Source organism: Cebus imitator, unplaced genomic scaffold, assembly GCF_001604975.1.
Source record: "Cebus imitator isolate Cc_AM_T3 unplaced genomic scaffold, Cebus_imitator-1.0 Scaffold444, whole genome shotgun sequence".
Classification (NCBI taxonomy): Eukaryota; Metazoa; Chordata; class Mammalia; order Primates; family Cebidae; genus Cebus; species Cebus imitator.
In genome coordinates this window covers 1664470-1680128 of record NW_016107759.1, presented here as the reverse complement: position 1 = coordinate 1680128, position 15659 = coordinate 1664470, and the positions used below count along the sequence as shown (strand labels likewise).

The following is a 15659-nucleotide window of genomic DNA, read 5'->3' as shown; positions in this document are numbered from 1 at the left end:
AAAGACTGTCCTGCACAAGACAGTAAGTGAACAAAAAGGCCACAGGCTGGGATAAAGGATTTGCAGATGGTGTATCTAACAGAAGACTTGTATCTATAATATACAAAGAACTCTTTAAACTCAAGAAGAAGAAAACAGGCATAAGATATAAGATATGAACAGGCACTTCACCAAAGATACACAGACAGCAAATAAGCACGAGAAAGACACTTGGCGTCATGAGTCATCAGGGAAATGCGTCAAAACCACAGCATGATGCCACTCCACATCTACCAGGGTGGTTCAGAAAGACAACCCCCAAACACGCCAAGTGCCGGGGAGTGTGGGGAGCAACTGCAACTCTCCCGGAAGAGTGTGGCAGCTCCGTGTCGAACCAAACACACACTCCCACCTCCTCTCTCCTAGGGACCAAAAACCACACACACAAAAACCTGGAGGCAAAGCCCGTCACTTCTTCACCAACACTACAACACTGCAAACAGCCCTGGGGCCCTCCACTCTGAAGGAATAACACAGTGCAGCACGTGAAAGTCGTGGGACACAACTCGGCAGGTAAAAGGGACAAGCTGCCGATCCACAAGACAACATGGAAGAGCCTTAAGGGCACAATGCTGAGTGGGGACGCCCATGTCAGAAGGCGGCATACCATGATCCCCTTTAGATGGCTTTCTGGAAAAGTCAAAATTACAGGGAATGGAAAGTGGTGCAGAGGTTGGGGCAAGGTATGGGGGACGTACAGAAGGGGATCTGGCAGTGTTCCACATCTTCACAGTGGTGGCAGCTACACAACTCTATGAATTTCTTAAAACTTCCAGGACTGTAAGTGAAGAGGCCAATCTACAAAGACTAAGCTCAGGATGATTCCAGTGTGACAACACCACTCTAGGAAAGGCGCAGCTAGAAAGAGAGGAAAGATCAGTGCCTGCTGGGGGCACTAGGAAGTGACAGGCAGAGCACAGGGTGTTCAGGGCAGTGAAATGCCCCTGTGTGACACCCACATTTCATTACCCATGTGTCCAAACTCAACAGATGGCACAACGTTGAGTGGGCCTGTAAGTAAACTATGAACTCTGGGTGATGAGGAAGGGTCAAGAAAGGCTCACAAATTGTGATAAAAGGACCACACCAATGCAAAGTGTTAATAACACCTGTAATCCCAGCATTTTGAGAGGCCAAGGCGGGAGGATCACCTGAGGTTGGGAGTTAGAAACCAGTCTGGCCAACATGGTGAAACCCCATCTCTACTAAATATACAAAGAATTAGACAGGTGTGGTGATGGGCACGTGTTAATCCAGCTACTCGGGTGGCGGAGGCAGGAGAATTGCTTCAGCCCAGGAGGAGGAGGTTGCAGTGAGCCAAGATTGTGCCACTGCACTCCAGCCTGGGCGACAGAGCAAGACTCCGTCTCAAACAAACCAAACCAAACCAAACCAACAAAGTGCTGATAACAGGGGAAATCATGTGTGGGGTGGGGTGGGGGGGGTGCGTAGCTCTGCACACAATTTTTCTGTAAACTTAAAACTGCTCTAAAAAATAAAATATTTTAAAACAAACTTGTAGAACTGTATGACAAAAAGCACAAAAAAATAAACATGTTAAAATACTAAAGTAAAAAATGGGTCTGGTGCAGAGGATCATGCTTGTAGTATCACTGCTTTGAAAGGCCAAGGTGGGAGGATAACTTGAGCCCAGGAGTATGAGATCAGCCTGGGCAACACAGCGAAACTGCCTCTGTTAAAAAAAGGAAAGAAAGAAAAAGAATGTACACACCACACCGCCTCCAACACTACCCCCATCTCTTCTCCACAGGGAACAAGAGGCACGACTTTACCCACAACGAGCGGCTCTCCTGCTGCAAAACTCTCCACTACCTTCCTGAGACACAGTGAGGGCTGCTGGAACCCCTCCTGTGCTCAGAGTCAGGCCGGGCCCAGCCCTCCAGCCTCAGTTCTGCTACCTCCTCCTCTCCTCCCCTCCCCTCCCCTCTTGAGGCTTCTACCGCCCAGTTTCTCCTTCCCACCTTCCTTTCCCTGGGCCAGGTGGTTCCCCAACTCTCTGTGTAGCCCCCGCTTGCCTCTTTAAGACTTTGGCCACCATTGTGGAAAAGCCTTCTCTAGATATCCTAGGCAGGTTCCCTTCCTGCCAGCTGCCATGTCTGTATCCATTTGCCATGTCAATTTCATGGTAACTTTCATCCCCAGTTACTGTACATGTCTACATGGCACGCAAAGGTGACATGCTCAATGGACCTGTGTCAGCTGCCACAGCACAGCTGCCACCACTGCATAACCAGCACCCATTCTTATGCCAGGCACACACAGACACCCAGGCATTTCTAGAGCCAATGAACATACACCCCAGCAGCCCTTCTGCCTCAGATCTATTCATGGGTGCAGACAGAAATCTTTCCTTGCTGGTACCATGCTGCTCCAAACCTCTTCTCCGTTCCTCACACGTCTCTGGAGGATGACAACCGGATAGGTAAGGCTGGGACCCAGAGAGTCAGGTGAGCACAGTCAGGTCCCTTAGTGCTGGCTCTCACTCTTGCTGAGGCCTCACCCAGCACTCAGTCCAGGAGCTGGCACTGCCTTCACCTGCAATTTGTCAAATCCCTGTCTACTCAGGCAAATTCTCCATCAGCACCCACACCTGAGCTCACTCTTTTGTCACCTGCTCAGGGTTTTCCAGACAAACTGGAGTATGCCAGGTAGGCTACCTTGACACTGGCTTTAAAGGGCAATCAATCTTGCCATCCTGCTAACAGACCCACCTCACGGGCCCACCCTCAATGTCATCTCAGGGCCCCTCCACTGTGGAAGCACAGCAGAGAACAACAGCCGACACTAGCCATGCTGCCTCCTTACCAACAGGCCCAAGACTCGGCATGGAGGAGCTGCGGACACATGCCAGGCTCCCTCTTCGTTTGGTTCTCAGAATGGCAGATGGTATGACTGTAAATGGCACCAAGCCGTTGAGCATGCATGAGCATGCATAAGCTCACGAAACATTTCAATGCCACTATCCACACACCTGCTGCCCGGGAGGACAAGGTGGGAGGGGCACTGCTGCACATGACACTCAGGACAGACAGGGCACAGATCCATTCCTGTTCCTTGCCCTTCACTTGGCAGAACCACGTGAGAGTTTTTTTTCTCCCCCGAGAGGGAGTCTTCCTCTGTCGCCCAGACTGAAGTGCAGTGGTGCGATCTCAACTCCGCATCCTCCACCTCCCGTGTTCAAGTGATTCTCCTGCCGAGTAGATGGGATTACAGGCACACGCCACCACATCCAGCTAATTTTTGTATTTTTAGCAGAGACAGGGTTTCACCATGTTGACCATGCTGGTTTCAAACTTCTGCCTCGTGATCCATCCACCTCAGCTTCCCAAAAGAACTGGGATTACAGGTGTGAGCCACCTTGCACAGTCAACCTGAAGGTTCTTTACACCAGAAGGCACTTCCCCTCTGCACACTTTAGCAAGCATCTCCAGTCCTGCAAGCCATGACCCTGTCATCACTCAGGAATCTACACTCTATCATGCAGCCCATGATCAAAGCCCCCCAATTACACCGAGAATACCCTTCGCAATCATTTCCTTCTCTTTTCTTTCCTTGGGTTTTTTTTTAAAGGCCCAAGATCTCAACAAAGCTACTGGCTGTGTTTGTTTGTCAAGGGTCTCTGGTCCCTGGGAACTGCCTGTGCCCATGTCATCAAATGGAATCTATTTCTTAAATAAGTTCTCATGCAGATGGCACTGCAGGTGCCCCTTGTGCCCCCACTGAGCAGGATGTCTGTGCTACAGCAGAAGGAACGCTCATCGGACAGGCTACCCTGCACCGTCCTCAAGCACGGAGCAAAGAGCCCAGAACTCCGGCTTCACCCCATGAATCCTGGAAGAAATGAAATAAAAGGTAAAGGAAGATTCGCCCCAAGTTCAGATCCTAGGGCAGTGTTTTCCCTCATGGGACAGCCCCTTGCCTATTGGTCAGAAGATGACATCAGAAACCACCTAAGCCCTGGATCTTAAGCCTTCTCAAGAAAGTTCCTCCAAAGTGCCAAGCACTGCTCTGGATAAGCCAGATATTGCCTGAAGGAGGTGGAGCAGGACCGAGAGTGGGAAGGAAGCAGGGTTCTGAAGCTGGGAGAGGCACCTGGGCAGGGCAGTGAGCATGGCCAGTGGCCCCTGGCTGTACCCCAGACCCAATCTGGGAAGTATGTTCACTGTTGGAGCAACCTGTGCTTTCTGGTGGCTGTGGTCAATCACAGGTCTTTCCCATGGTAATGATGCCTACAACCCAGTTACAGTTGCTGGCTCCAGGCTGGTGGCAGCTCATACAGAGCCTCGGAATCATGCCCAACACCTGCTGTGCTGGGAATGCAGGGAAAGGCCTTGTGCTGGCCCAGCAGGCACTGCTCCCTCTGGGGCAGGGAAGGCTCCCAGGTCATCAGACACAAGCCTGGGGGAGAAGGGCCAAGGGGAGAAGCAACCAGAGGTTCAAGGGTGAGGTTCTGCAGACAGAAGAGAGATGGGTAAGGACTGTTCAGGAGTGGCTCTAAGGGCTGGGCTCTGGCGAGCAGGTGGCACACCCACAAGGATCGGAAACGGCTGTGCAGACCCAGTGTCTGGGGTTCAGCAAACTGGGGGCAGCCAGACCGGTGTGGTCAGTGGGCAAGATAGATTTAAGACAGGAGGGCCACCAAAGAGGACCCACACCAAGTACAAAATGCACATACGCAGAACCCTCCAGGCTGTGGAGTGGGGACCTCCCCCCAAGCTGTGGAGCAGGGAGCCCCCAGGCTGTGGAGTTGGATGGCTAGGTCCTGTCCTGGAGTGCAGCCCAGCAGCAGCAACTGGACAGATGTTGACTGGACTATCAGGAGCCCAAGTGTTTGTGTGGCCAGAAGAGCACATGCCCTCTGGAGTCAGTGTGAGAGGAGGACAGCAGCCAGTCGGAGACAGGAACATCCAGGACATGAGAAGGCAGGGAAGCTGTCAGAAGTGGCCCAGGACATGACAAAAATTCAATGAGACAGGCCCTAGAAGCCGGGACCAGCCCCACAGCACCCACAAAGGGGGAGGAAAAGGAGCACAAAAAGCAGGATCCTGAGAGCTGCACCAAGATAGCATGCCCGGCCAGAGACCCTTGAAAAGGAGGAGGCCAGGGAGGGCCCTTCCCTCCCCTGCCACGGCGGTCAGGGGCTCCGGGTCCAGTCACCGCTCCCTGGACTGAGCACCCTCTGTTGGGACTGAACACGTAACTGAGAGGTTATGAGGTTTTAACTCGGAAGGTCCTCACTGAGAAAGCTTTAGCTTCTGCATTTTAGAGAACAGACACAAGGATTAAGTGACATTTCACAAGGAAACTGGGACTTACCCAACCTGAATGAGTTCATTCAGCTTTGTCGCATTCTTGTCATCCATACCTTTAAATGGAAAAATAAATGAGACAGTGATATAGTTAGGAGCAAAGCCACTGGAAGTTCCCATCCAATTCTGTTCAATATAGACTCAAATCCCATTACCGAGTATTAAAGTTCCTCTGGAATAACAGCCCTGCAGTAGCTGCAGCTCCTCCCCCAAAGCCACACCTTCGTGTCAGCTGCCCCAGTCACCCTTGCTCACCTGAAAGGCTGGCAACGCCCCTGCCTGGCCCCTTCCTCAGGCAGGTACACTACACTACAAGGCCTCTGCCCAGCTGATTTGTCCTCCCCAAAGCTCCCTCCTAGGTCCCCCCAGTGCCAGCCTTCCACTCATCCGTATCTGCATGGCTCGATGGCTAGTTCCTTCAGGCACCACACCGGCCCCACACACACTTCCTCCTGGGCTCGTACTGAGTGTCCAGTGTTGACCCTCTGGCCCACAGTGTGCCACCCCCAGGGCACCCAGGGTCTGCAGAATGAAAACACCAACACCCTCTGAGTTTCCTGGAGCAGATGCCCCACTTCCTCTGACCTGCTCGGGACTCTTCACTACATTCAAGATGTGCGAAAAAGCAACTACGGTACATTAGCGGGAGAAACTTGGTGGTGGGTACTTGGGTGTTCACTGTAAAATTCTCTGAATTCTTCTGCATACTTTGGGGAAAAAAACTCCACAAATAGCAGGCTAAAAACCAAAACCAAAGACAAAACTGTCAAAGCAGCCAGAGGCAGACAATGAGCCTCACATGAAGGAATGAGGACACAGATGACCACTGACTCCTCTCATCAGAGCAGCACAGGCCGGAGGCAGTGGACAACAGCATCAATGCGACAAAAGAACCAACCTGTCAGATTAGAACTCTCTATCTGGCAAATACATCTCTTACGAATGAATATGAAATAAAGAGTTTTCAGACAACTAATAAGAATTCACAGCCAGCACAACTGCATGGCACGAAATAAAGGATGATTTTCAGGATAAAGGAAAACAAAGCCAGATGGAAGGGGAACTTCAAGAAGGAATGAAAAGCATGGAAAAGGGCTCTAGTCGCCAGGCGAGGCACCGAGAAAGAAACCAGTCATGGAAACTGGCCAGGCATGGCATGCCACGGGGTCACTGTGCCTCACCTTGCCCGCTATTGGATGAAGGGCAGAGGCCTGGGTGCAAAGTGTGTCCTTCACTCATCAATTGAGTCATTTATTTACATCAAACTTGAGCATCCTCATGAGGCAGGAGAATAGGGTCTGGAGGCAGGGAACCTAAGGCCAATTCATGCTGACTTCCTAGAACTAAATCAAAAGGAAAACCCCAACTTTCCACATCTAAGTAACAAAAGGAACAGACGCTCCTCCTTTTTGCAACCCCCACCCTTTGTTTCTATGTGGCAGATGGAAAATTGAAAGTTATCTCTGATTGGTTACAGCAAGCAGAAAGCAACCAATCAAACATTTACATAGGAGTGTAACTTTGTAAGCAACCAATCAGACTGACTGGGGCCAATTCTTCCTTTGCATAGACCTGTAACTTTGTAACCACTTTGGCTTCTCATTGGTTGCTTTCCACAGCCAGATGTTTGCATAGGGTGTAATGTTTGTACTTCACTTCAGCTTCTGATTGCAGGCCACTGCTTCATTTACATAGGGTATACACCAAATAGCCAATGGGAAACCTCTAGAGAGTATTTAGACCCCAGAAACTTCTGTAAAAGGGCCCTTGAGCCTCTATGCTTGGGCCCATTCCCACCCCATGGAGTGTACTTTGGTTTTTTTCAATAAATCTCTGCTTTTGTTGCTTCATTCTTTCCTTGCTTTGTGCATTTTGTCCAATTCTTTGTTCAAAATGCCAAGAATCTGGACACCCTTCACCTCCCAGAAGCTTCTATGAAAGGAACGAGGAACAAGTAGTGGGCAGAAGGACGAGGCAACACTCAGTGGGAACGCATGGTCAAGACAGGGTTTTCCTTTCCTTGGGGAAGATGAGAGCTGGGAGAGCTGTGGAGTAAACTCCTTGGGGCCTGGGCTGCTTCCCGAGGCTGAGAGTGAGCAGATGAGAAGCAGCAGGAATGGGCATGAGGAGCTGGAACACGAGGGCCACAGATGTGGGTGCTGGAGCTGAGGGCTGGGACAGGCAGGCTAGAGGAGGGAGGAAAAGGTGTAGCTGGGCCCAGAGGGGACAGACCCAGTGGGGAAGCGCAGGACAGGGCCTGCCACACACAAATGCCACAATGGCTCAGAGCAGCCACCCCACAGGACACAGCAAAGCATGGAGAGGCAACAGGAGGCAGAGTATGATACAGGCAGGGCACACACAGGGCAACTGCTCTGTATATGTCCTGTCAGCCCCACCACCCGCCCCCGAGTTATGATATGTTAGCTGATGCAATCAGGCAGTATCCCACTGAACCTGTGAAGCAGCCCCAGGGGGGTGCACCCCTAGGGTGCCCACTGGAGAGCCCAAGTGTGCTCTCTTTTCTGGAGTCAGGCAGAAGAAGCAGGACTGAGGGGCGCTGGGCACAAGCGCCTGATAAGACAACAATGTCCCTACCTAGAGAACATGTCAAAAATGTCTAAAGGCTATCTGGTCCCAAGGAGACAATCGGAGCAAATCCAAGCAAGGCCCTGCGGGAGGACAGCCTGGGCGCATACCAATGCAATGTTTCAGAAGCCCATGTAGTACAGCCACTCAAAGACACCCAAAGAAGACTCCACAGTTACATGCAAGGCAATGGCCCTGGACAGAAGACCTGACTGACATTTTGGGATGTTTTAGAAAATCTGAATATGGGCTAGAAATTAGGGAAGATTACTGCATCTGTTTTGGTAAATGCTAAAAGTCTTGGTGTGACCATGGCATTAAGGCTATGCAGGAGAACATGCTCTGAGGTGATGCCGGCAGAGGTGTTCCAGGCTTGCATGACATCTTACAGTCGAGTGGAGTGCAGAGCATGTGAATACGTGTGTACATGCAAGCACATGAACATGGAGAGAGACAGCAAACATGGCTAATGTCAGCAACAGGTCCATCTAAGCCAAAGAGCAAGGCAGCCATCAGCCATGGGTGCATGTGCACAGAGCAGGCAAGAGAGCAAACGTAACCAGTGTCAGTGACAGCAGGTCCATCTAAGCCAAAGAGCATGGCAGCCATCATATACTTCACCTCTTCTATTATTAACATTTTTTCAGGATAAAAGTCAGAGAGAAAACAGAAGCAACTCTGGGCACTAAAGCCCAAAGGTGACAAGGTTGGGAGGAGCTGCGGGCAACCCCACAGGTGTCATACTCACAGCCCCCAATCTTCTTACGCAGCTCGCCGTAGCAGATCAGGCCGTACAGCTCCTGGGAAGACTTCTTCAGGCCTCGAGAGAACACTGAGAGACAGAAGAAAAGGCGGCTTTAGAGAGGGGAATACAGGGAGGTGCTGCGCGGCTCGGACCTGGGAGCCACGCCGGGCTCACGCGGTTTCTTATATCTGCTCCCTGTACCTTAGTCACACAGGCTGTCAACCACAGGGGACACTGGGCAGAGTGTAGAGAACACAGTGCTGTGTTTGCAATTTTCAAAATAGAAAGTTAAGCAAACCAAAGTGGAGAGTTAGAAATTTACTCCTAACAGGCCGAAGAAACGTCCCCTGGAGGAGAAAACAGAACTCCAAACAGCTGGTTCTTGTGGAGGCAGTGGATGTGACCGGCACTAAACCTGTCATCCATCTCTGCACACAGGTGAGGCCAGCAGCCCTGCAACTAGGATGCTGCCTTCCTGACTCACCTGTGCCCTCCTGGGACAGATCTGTACAGCCTGGGGCCAGGCGGGAAAAGGACTACAAGCTTGAGCTACCGCACCAGGCCTCATTAGACTATAAGGAGCCCGTGACTCGGAAAGCTTTAAGATCCACTATTCAGTAGACAAGCAAAATGTGGTCATCCACCCAACCGAAGATTATCCAGCCATAAAAAGGACTGGCACATGCTACAACACAGACAAACCCTGAAACCCTATGCTGAGTGAAGGGAGCCAGGCACAGAAGGACACGTAGCATGTGATCCCATTTCTATGAAACGTCCAGAGTAGAAACATCCACAGAAACAGGAAGTAAACTGACAGCATCCAGCAAAGGGTTTCCTTCTGGTGCAATGGACGCATTCTGCGACTACAGAGAGACCATGGCTGCATAACTTTGTATTAAGAACCACTAAATTGTACACTTTAAAAGGGTGAATAATATCCCAATTTCTAAAATATATTTTTAAAAGTCCACTATTTGAAATAGCAAAAAGAAAAACACCCACAACCCAGAAAGAGAGAAGAAAGTAGCACCAGGAGCAAGACAGTGCAGACAAGGGGCCCCCAGGCAGATGGGACCCCGGGACAAAGCAGGGGTTCTGGGAGGCGTCCCTGGTGCCCTGCCTCACCCCACGGCCTCCTAGGTGGCACCCTCATTTTTTGTTCTACACTCAGGGACAGGAACCAAACTCACCTCATCCAGCCTTACTAAGTTTGTGAAACAAAATCTCTGCCGAGCAACAGGCATCAGCAGGGAGATGTGGATGTGCATGGAAACCACGGGAGATTAACAAGATGAACAGAGACTCACGGTCATGGCTCCCAAACCGGGGTGGAGTCAGCCCCATTCATGCTGCTCACTTGCCACCACTCTGTGTCTTATTCCACTCGATGAATCAGACAAACCCACAATAAAGTGCACACAGTGCACTCTTCAAAAATCCAAAGCACAGGCTGGGTGCGGTGGCTCACGCCTGTAATCCTAGCACTTTGGGAGGCCGAGGCAGGTGGACTGCCTGAGCTTAGGAGTTTGAGACCAGCGTGGCAACATGGTGAAATCCCGTCTCTACTAAAAAATATGAAATTAGCCAGGTGTGGTGGCACACGCCTGTAATCCCAGCTACTTGGGAGACTAAGGCATGAGAATAGCTTGAACTCATGAGGTGGAGGTTGCAGTGAGCCGTGATCACACCACTGCACTGCAGCCTGGGCGACAGACCAAGACTTTGTCTCAAAATACAATATGAAACTCTAAAGCATGCTAAAAAATACATGTAACATGAAAGGCTGCCACTCTGTTTGATGTGCAATGACAGTCCATGGGGCCAGTCACTTCACAGTGTCCTGGTAGCCTCCAGCCTCGGGGCTCCTGTTGGGCAAGACAGCATCGGGTGCCCCAATGCCACTGCACACAAGTATGGAGGCAGGCGGCCCTGCCGGAGACATGATCAGGGCCTTAAGAGAACCTGGGAGAACAGTGAGCTCAACAGGAAGAAGGCACGTCATGTGGGGTCATGCCAAGATGCAGGAACAGCAGACACCAAGGCTGCAGGAGCCTGCTGTGCCAGATCAGGAAGAGGGGGAGACAGGGAGGGAGGGAGGCACAAGGATCCACACAGAGAAGGGAAGGACCTGTGTTGGTATGACCCCACAGAGGCGTGAGGGAGCATTTAAAATCCCTTCACCCTAGACGGAGAGAAGGGCCAAGGAGGAGTGATGCCTCCAGATGCCAGGGAAGTTTAGCATTAGGAGTGTACAACGGGGAAAGGTAACAAAAATAGACAAGAAACATTTGCTTTGACAGCCTTCTGAAATTGACAAGGGAGAGAGTCTGGGTGGGCAGGTAGAATGTGCACTTGAACCTCAAGAACAGATGAGTCTATGCTGGGAGACTGAGGGTCCAAAGACGCTGCCCACGCTGCCCTGCAGGTGGTTCACACAAAGCACTCTAGACGGAATCTCCTGGAGTCCCAGCCCTCTCTCTATACGTCGTCCACCAAACAGCCACCCAGTCCCCTACACTGCTGACCAGCTTCCTCCACACAGAGCTTTTCAAGACCAGCCATTGTGGATGGTGGATCCACTCTCATGGGCTGACTTTCACAAAGGCAGTAACGAAGACTACAAAGGACAGCTGACACAGAAAGAGGCCAACAGTGGAAACTCAGTGCTGCGTGCAACTGTGGAAGGCACGAGGCCACTCACCACAACCTGACATTAATCACAACAGCCTTGGGTGACAGGATCCGATCAGGGCTGAGATTCCAAATAAACAAGTGAGCTGGACATGAGAAGACCAGCACAGGTAGCAAATATAGGACGAAATGGAGGTAATGTGCCATAAACAAGTGAAGTCAGCAGAAAATCTTACGTTAATGGTCACGCAGCTACCAAAAGCAAACAAACAAAGCTGCATTGGCAGCAAACCTGAATCAAGGGGCGCCCCTAACCTGCAGAGACCAACAGCCGTTTCCATGGAGCTCCAGAAATAGTGACAACTCCCAGTGGAGGTTCTTCAGTGGAGAAGTTGCGCAGTGGGCAGGGGCTATATGCGGCCCTCAGGGATCTGCCCCAGTCAGACAGGGGAGCTGGGTACTGGCTCTTCCCAAAGCTCTGGGCAATGCCAACGCACCATGGTCAAGATACCATAATCTGTCCAGAGGACACAACAGGGAATGGCCAAAGCGAGGGACTTTAGGTCACCACAAGGCACGGGCAATGACACAAGGAGTGGCAGCACAGCTATGGTCCAGTATCCTGCGTCAGAACACAAGACATCTGAAAGAAGGGTCAGAAGGCAGCGGGGAGCCCCAGGGGTGCATCTGGAAGGACTATGCTGTGCATGAAGCTGCAGGAAGAGCAGGGCCCAGCACAGGGATGCTGCTGGAGAGGTGGTTCTGACAGGCATAGGCAGGAGGTGGCTGAGCCTCCTGAAGGCAGAGAAGGTGATGGACAAAGCATCGCCTGAAGAAGCCATCAGCAGCCAAAGGGTGCTCTGAGTCAGAGCCAGAATCATACCTGGGGATGACTTGGTCCCGCGAATAAAGAAGGGCCTGCACAGACCTGGGTCCCAGTACACACAGCAAGAAACCTGGGAAGGTTGGCCGTCCCCCAGGAAGACCAGAGCCAGGCATGGTGCCTACAGCCCAAGCCCCTCGCTGGACCACAGTGCCATCATTTGCAGTGGAGACTACAGGCTCTAGGTGAGCCAGGAACCCAGAACCCATGCACACTCAGAGTGACTGGAAACACACAAACCACAGCTCAGAAAAGCAGTGGAAAGAATCCTGGAGCCTGGAATGTGGGCTGCTTCCTGGCAATTTGGTTCGACCGAGTTAGACGGCACACAGTCAGCCAAACGCTACAAGGCAAGGAGCCAAGCAGCTGGTGAGAAAATGCCAGAGAGCAGGTTGGCAGGCTTGCTGGAAGCTGTGCTCCGAGTGAAAGCCAGCCCTGCCCGTGCGCACCCCCGAGCCTGGCCCGTGGCGCACTCACCGTGGTCAAAGTCGATGTACTTGGTGATCTTGTGCCAGGTGCGGTAGTAGAAGTGGCGGACCTGCTCCTTGTTCTTCACCATGCTCGCTGGCTTGCCTTTCTTCTTGTACTTCAGTGCAATGTTGTTCTGAATCGCTTCAAAGTCCTTCCCATGCTGGAAAATAATTCCATGATAAAAGTGGAGGGGTTAAAGTAATGCAGCTTTCTGTGCGAGGTGGACCCTTTCCAAGGCTCCCAGAAAGGAGAAAAGAGGCAGGCCACGAACAAGCAAGCTGCCCTTCCCAGCTCTTCTCTGTGTATGAACTTCAACTTTGATTCCCTGGAACCTTAGGTTTTAATCAGGATAAAGAAACAATGAAACCAATTACGGAATGATCAGAGCACATGGACACCAAAGAGGCAAGTACCCCAGACAGGAGAAGCATAAAGCTCAGCACTTGGACAAATGGCTTAATGGCTAGAGTTCTTTAGAGACCATGAAATGAGACACCTCCATGAAGAAAGGCTCTGGAAGACAAGAGAAGCCATGTAGCAGTGACGACATCTTGAAGAACAGATCAGAAACACCCTTACTGCTTCAATCCTAAAAAACAGAGTCCATATTCAAGGACAACAAACGTGAACTTTAGTAAGTGAACCACACAGAATATACTGATTATACCTGGAGGCCAACTCTTCTTTGAAGCTTCTGTGCAAAAGCTGAGCGTGACTTAGATTTTCAGAAGAGAACTTGTGTTCCAGAGAACACTGTCACCTCAGTGCTGTTTCTGCCACTGCCACAGAGAACCAAGCATCTGATCACCTCAGCAAAGTCAAGCTCCTGAAGTACTGGAAGGGCTCAGCAGCGACAAGCACTCCTAGTGCCAAGGTCTTGGTCTCTAAATATCACTTTGCAAAGGGAAGCAGGGCTCCCAGGAAAAACAACTGACTGCAAAGCTGTGAGCAGCCAGTGTCTGGAATGCCTGGCGGCACCAGCAAATGAAAACACGCTGATGGGCAACAGGGACATGTGGAGAGGATGCAGGAGCCAGCCTGAGACTCTCAGTGGCCAAATGGGGAACTAATAGGGCCAGAAAGCCAACAATGGCATGATGGATTATGATCCCCAGAATAAACCCAACATCCCCAAGTCTACATGAGTGTAAGTAACAGGATAACTACACATGTGGGGGAGAAGGACTCCCAATCAGCAAATGTAGAAAGAATAACGGAAACAGAAGGTCCTCATTGTGAGCAAACACCACGGTTAACAACTGCTTCAGGGAAGAGACAGCAATGGTTGCTAAAATCGGTGGCAGCAAAAATGATGAAAAACAGGGTATTTACATAGCTTCAAAGGCAAGCCATGACCCACTGTGGTGAGGCCTGGTGGAGGCCACCTGAGTGCAGCAAGCAAGGCAAACCACCACCAGGACAGAGGCGGAAAGACCACCATGGGCCGGCCACTGGATGTGCCAAGGAAGACGTGGGATCACTGTTGTGGAATTCTTGATGGAAATGCGTAACAAAAGACAGAATCATGAGGAAACTGCAGATCAATCCTAACTGACACAAGGGACACTCAATCAATCAACTGGCTGTGAGTCTTCACAGGTATCGAAATGATCAAAGACAAAAACCATGCAAACAAACAAAAACCCAGAAGCTGTCCCAGGTTACAAGAGACTGAGGAGTCAGGGCAGCTGAGTGCAGTGTAGCATCCTGACCTGTATGGACATGAGTGGGACCCTTGGTAATCTGAATCTCCCCCTTGCAGATGAGCAGGCAGGCAGTGTCTGTGCTCATACCCTCACAGGGTGGCTGCCCTAATGCTGTGGAGGCAGGGTGGAGGGGGCCTGCTCTGTGCTGTTTTTTGCAACTCTTTAAAGGTCTGAAATGTTTCAAAATAAAAAGTTAAGGGAGCCAGGTGGTGGCTCACGCCCGTAATCCCAACACTTTGGGAGGCAGATGCAGGAGAACTGCTTGAGCCCAGGAGTTTGAGACCAGTTTGGGCAACATAGTGAGACCCTATCTGCACAAAAAACCTAAAAATTAGCCAGGCATGGTGCAACATGCCTGTAGTCCTAGCTACTTAACAGGCTGAGGCAGGAGGATCATCACTTGAGCCCGGGAGGTGAAGGCTGTAGTGAGCTAAGATGGCACTCCTGCACTCCAGCCTGGGTGACAAAGCAAGACTGACTAAAAAAAAAAAGATGTCTTTTAAACTAAAAAAATAAAAAACATGACGATGGGGGCCAAGGGGTGGTAACTAGGCACCTCAAGGAAATTGGAACCTGGGGACTGCTGGGGTGCTGGCCCCCAACCCTGTCTACCTCAGAGGCCTCTTGGCAGCTGGGGGACTGTGAGGTGAGTTGGGGGGCGGGGAGGTGGCATTGTGGTGGACACATTTACACATTTTAGGGTCTGTCACTCCCGGCAACACAGAGGCTGAGGGAGGTGAAGACAGAAGTTGCTGTGGGCTGGAGGGTGGGGCTAGAAGGCTGGCCCTGGTGCAAAAACAAAACGAAAAATTTTAAACCTTAGAAAAAGTAAAACTAGTTCATTGTTTTTCAAAAGGAATGGCAAGTAAAGCATAAAGAGGTGAAGGAGAGTGTGAAGTGCCTTCCTCCAGGGTCTACGAAGGCGAAGCCCTCCCCATGTTCCCTGGGCCTCAGTGAGAACCATGATGAAGCAAATTGATGGCCTCTGCATGTCACTGCTGGGCCGTCTGCTCAGAGGTTCCCTGAGAACCCAGGTTCCAGGCCTCCTGCTCGCATGTTCTCAGCCTCTGCTGCCTCCTAAAGTCCTGGGGCACCTGTGTTGCACCTGCCATGTGTCTCCAAGGCTGCAAGCCCCACTGGGCAGAAGCTTTTCTGTATTCCCAGTGTGGCTAGAGTGCTCTGTCCTGGGTCAGGAACCAGACATATAGATGCCAACAGCAACAACAACAAAAGACAGGAGGGACTGAAAGTATCAGAAAGCT

General features: G+C 51.1%; 1 protein-coding gene across 4 annotated transcripts in view; it reads right to left on the bottom strand.

Moving 5' to 3' along the window:
- Positions 1-15659, bottom strand: part of CRAMP1 (cramped chromatin regulator homolog 1) — a 55528-nt gene that overhangs the window by 23712 nt on the left and 16157 nt on the right. For all 4 annotated transcript variants that reach the window (XM_017511192.2, XM_037732341.1, XM_037732342.1 and 1 more), the window contains exons 4-6: positions 12698-12851; positions 8707-8790; positions 5377-5425 (exon numbers count right to left, since the gene is read on the bottom strand). In XM_017511192.2, coding sequence (XP_017366681.1) covers positions 5377-5425; positions 8707-8790; positions 12698-12851 — 287 coding nt within the window. The remainder of the gene's footprint in view (positions 1-5376; positions 5426-8706; positions 8791-12697; positions 12852-15659) is intronic.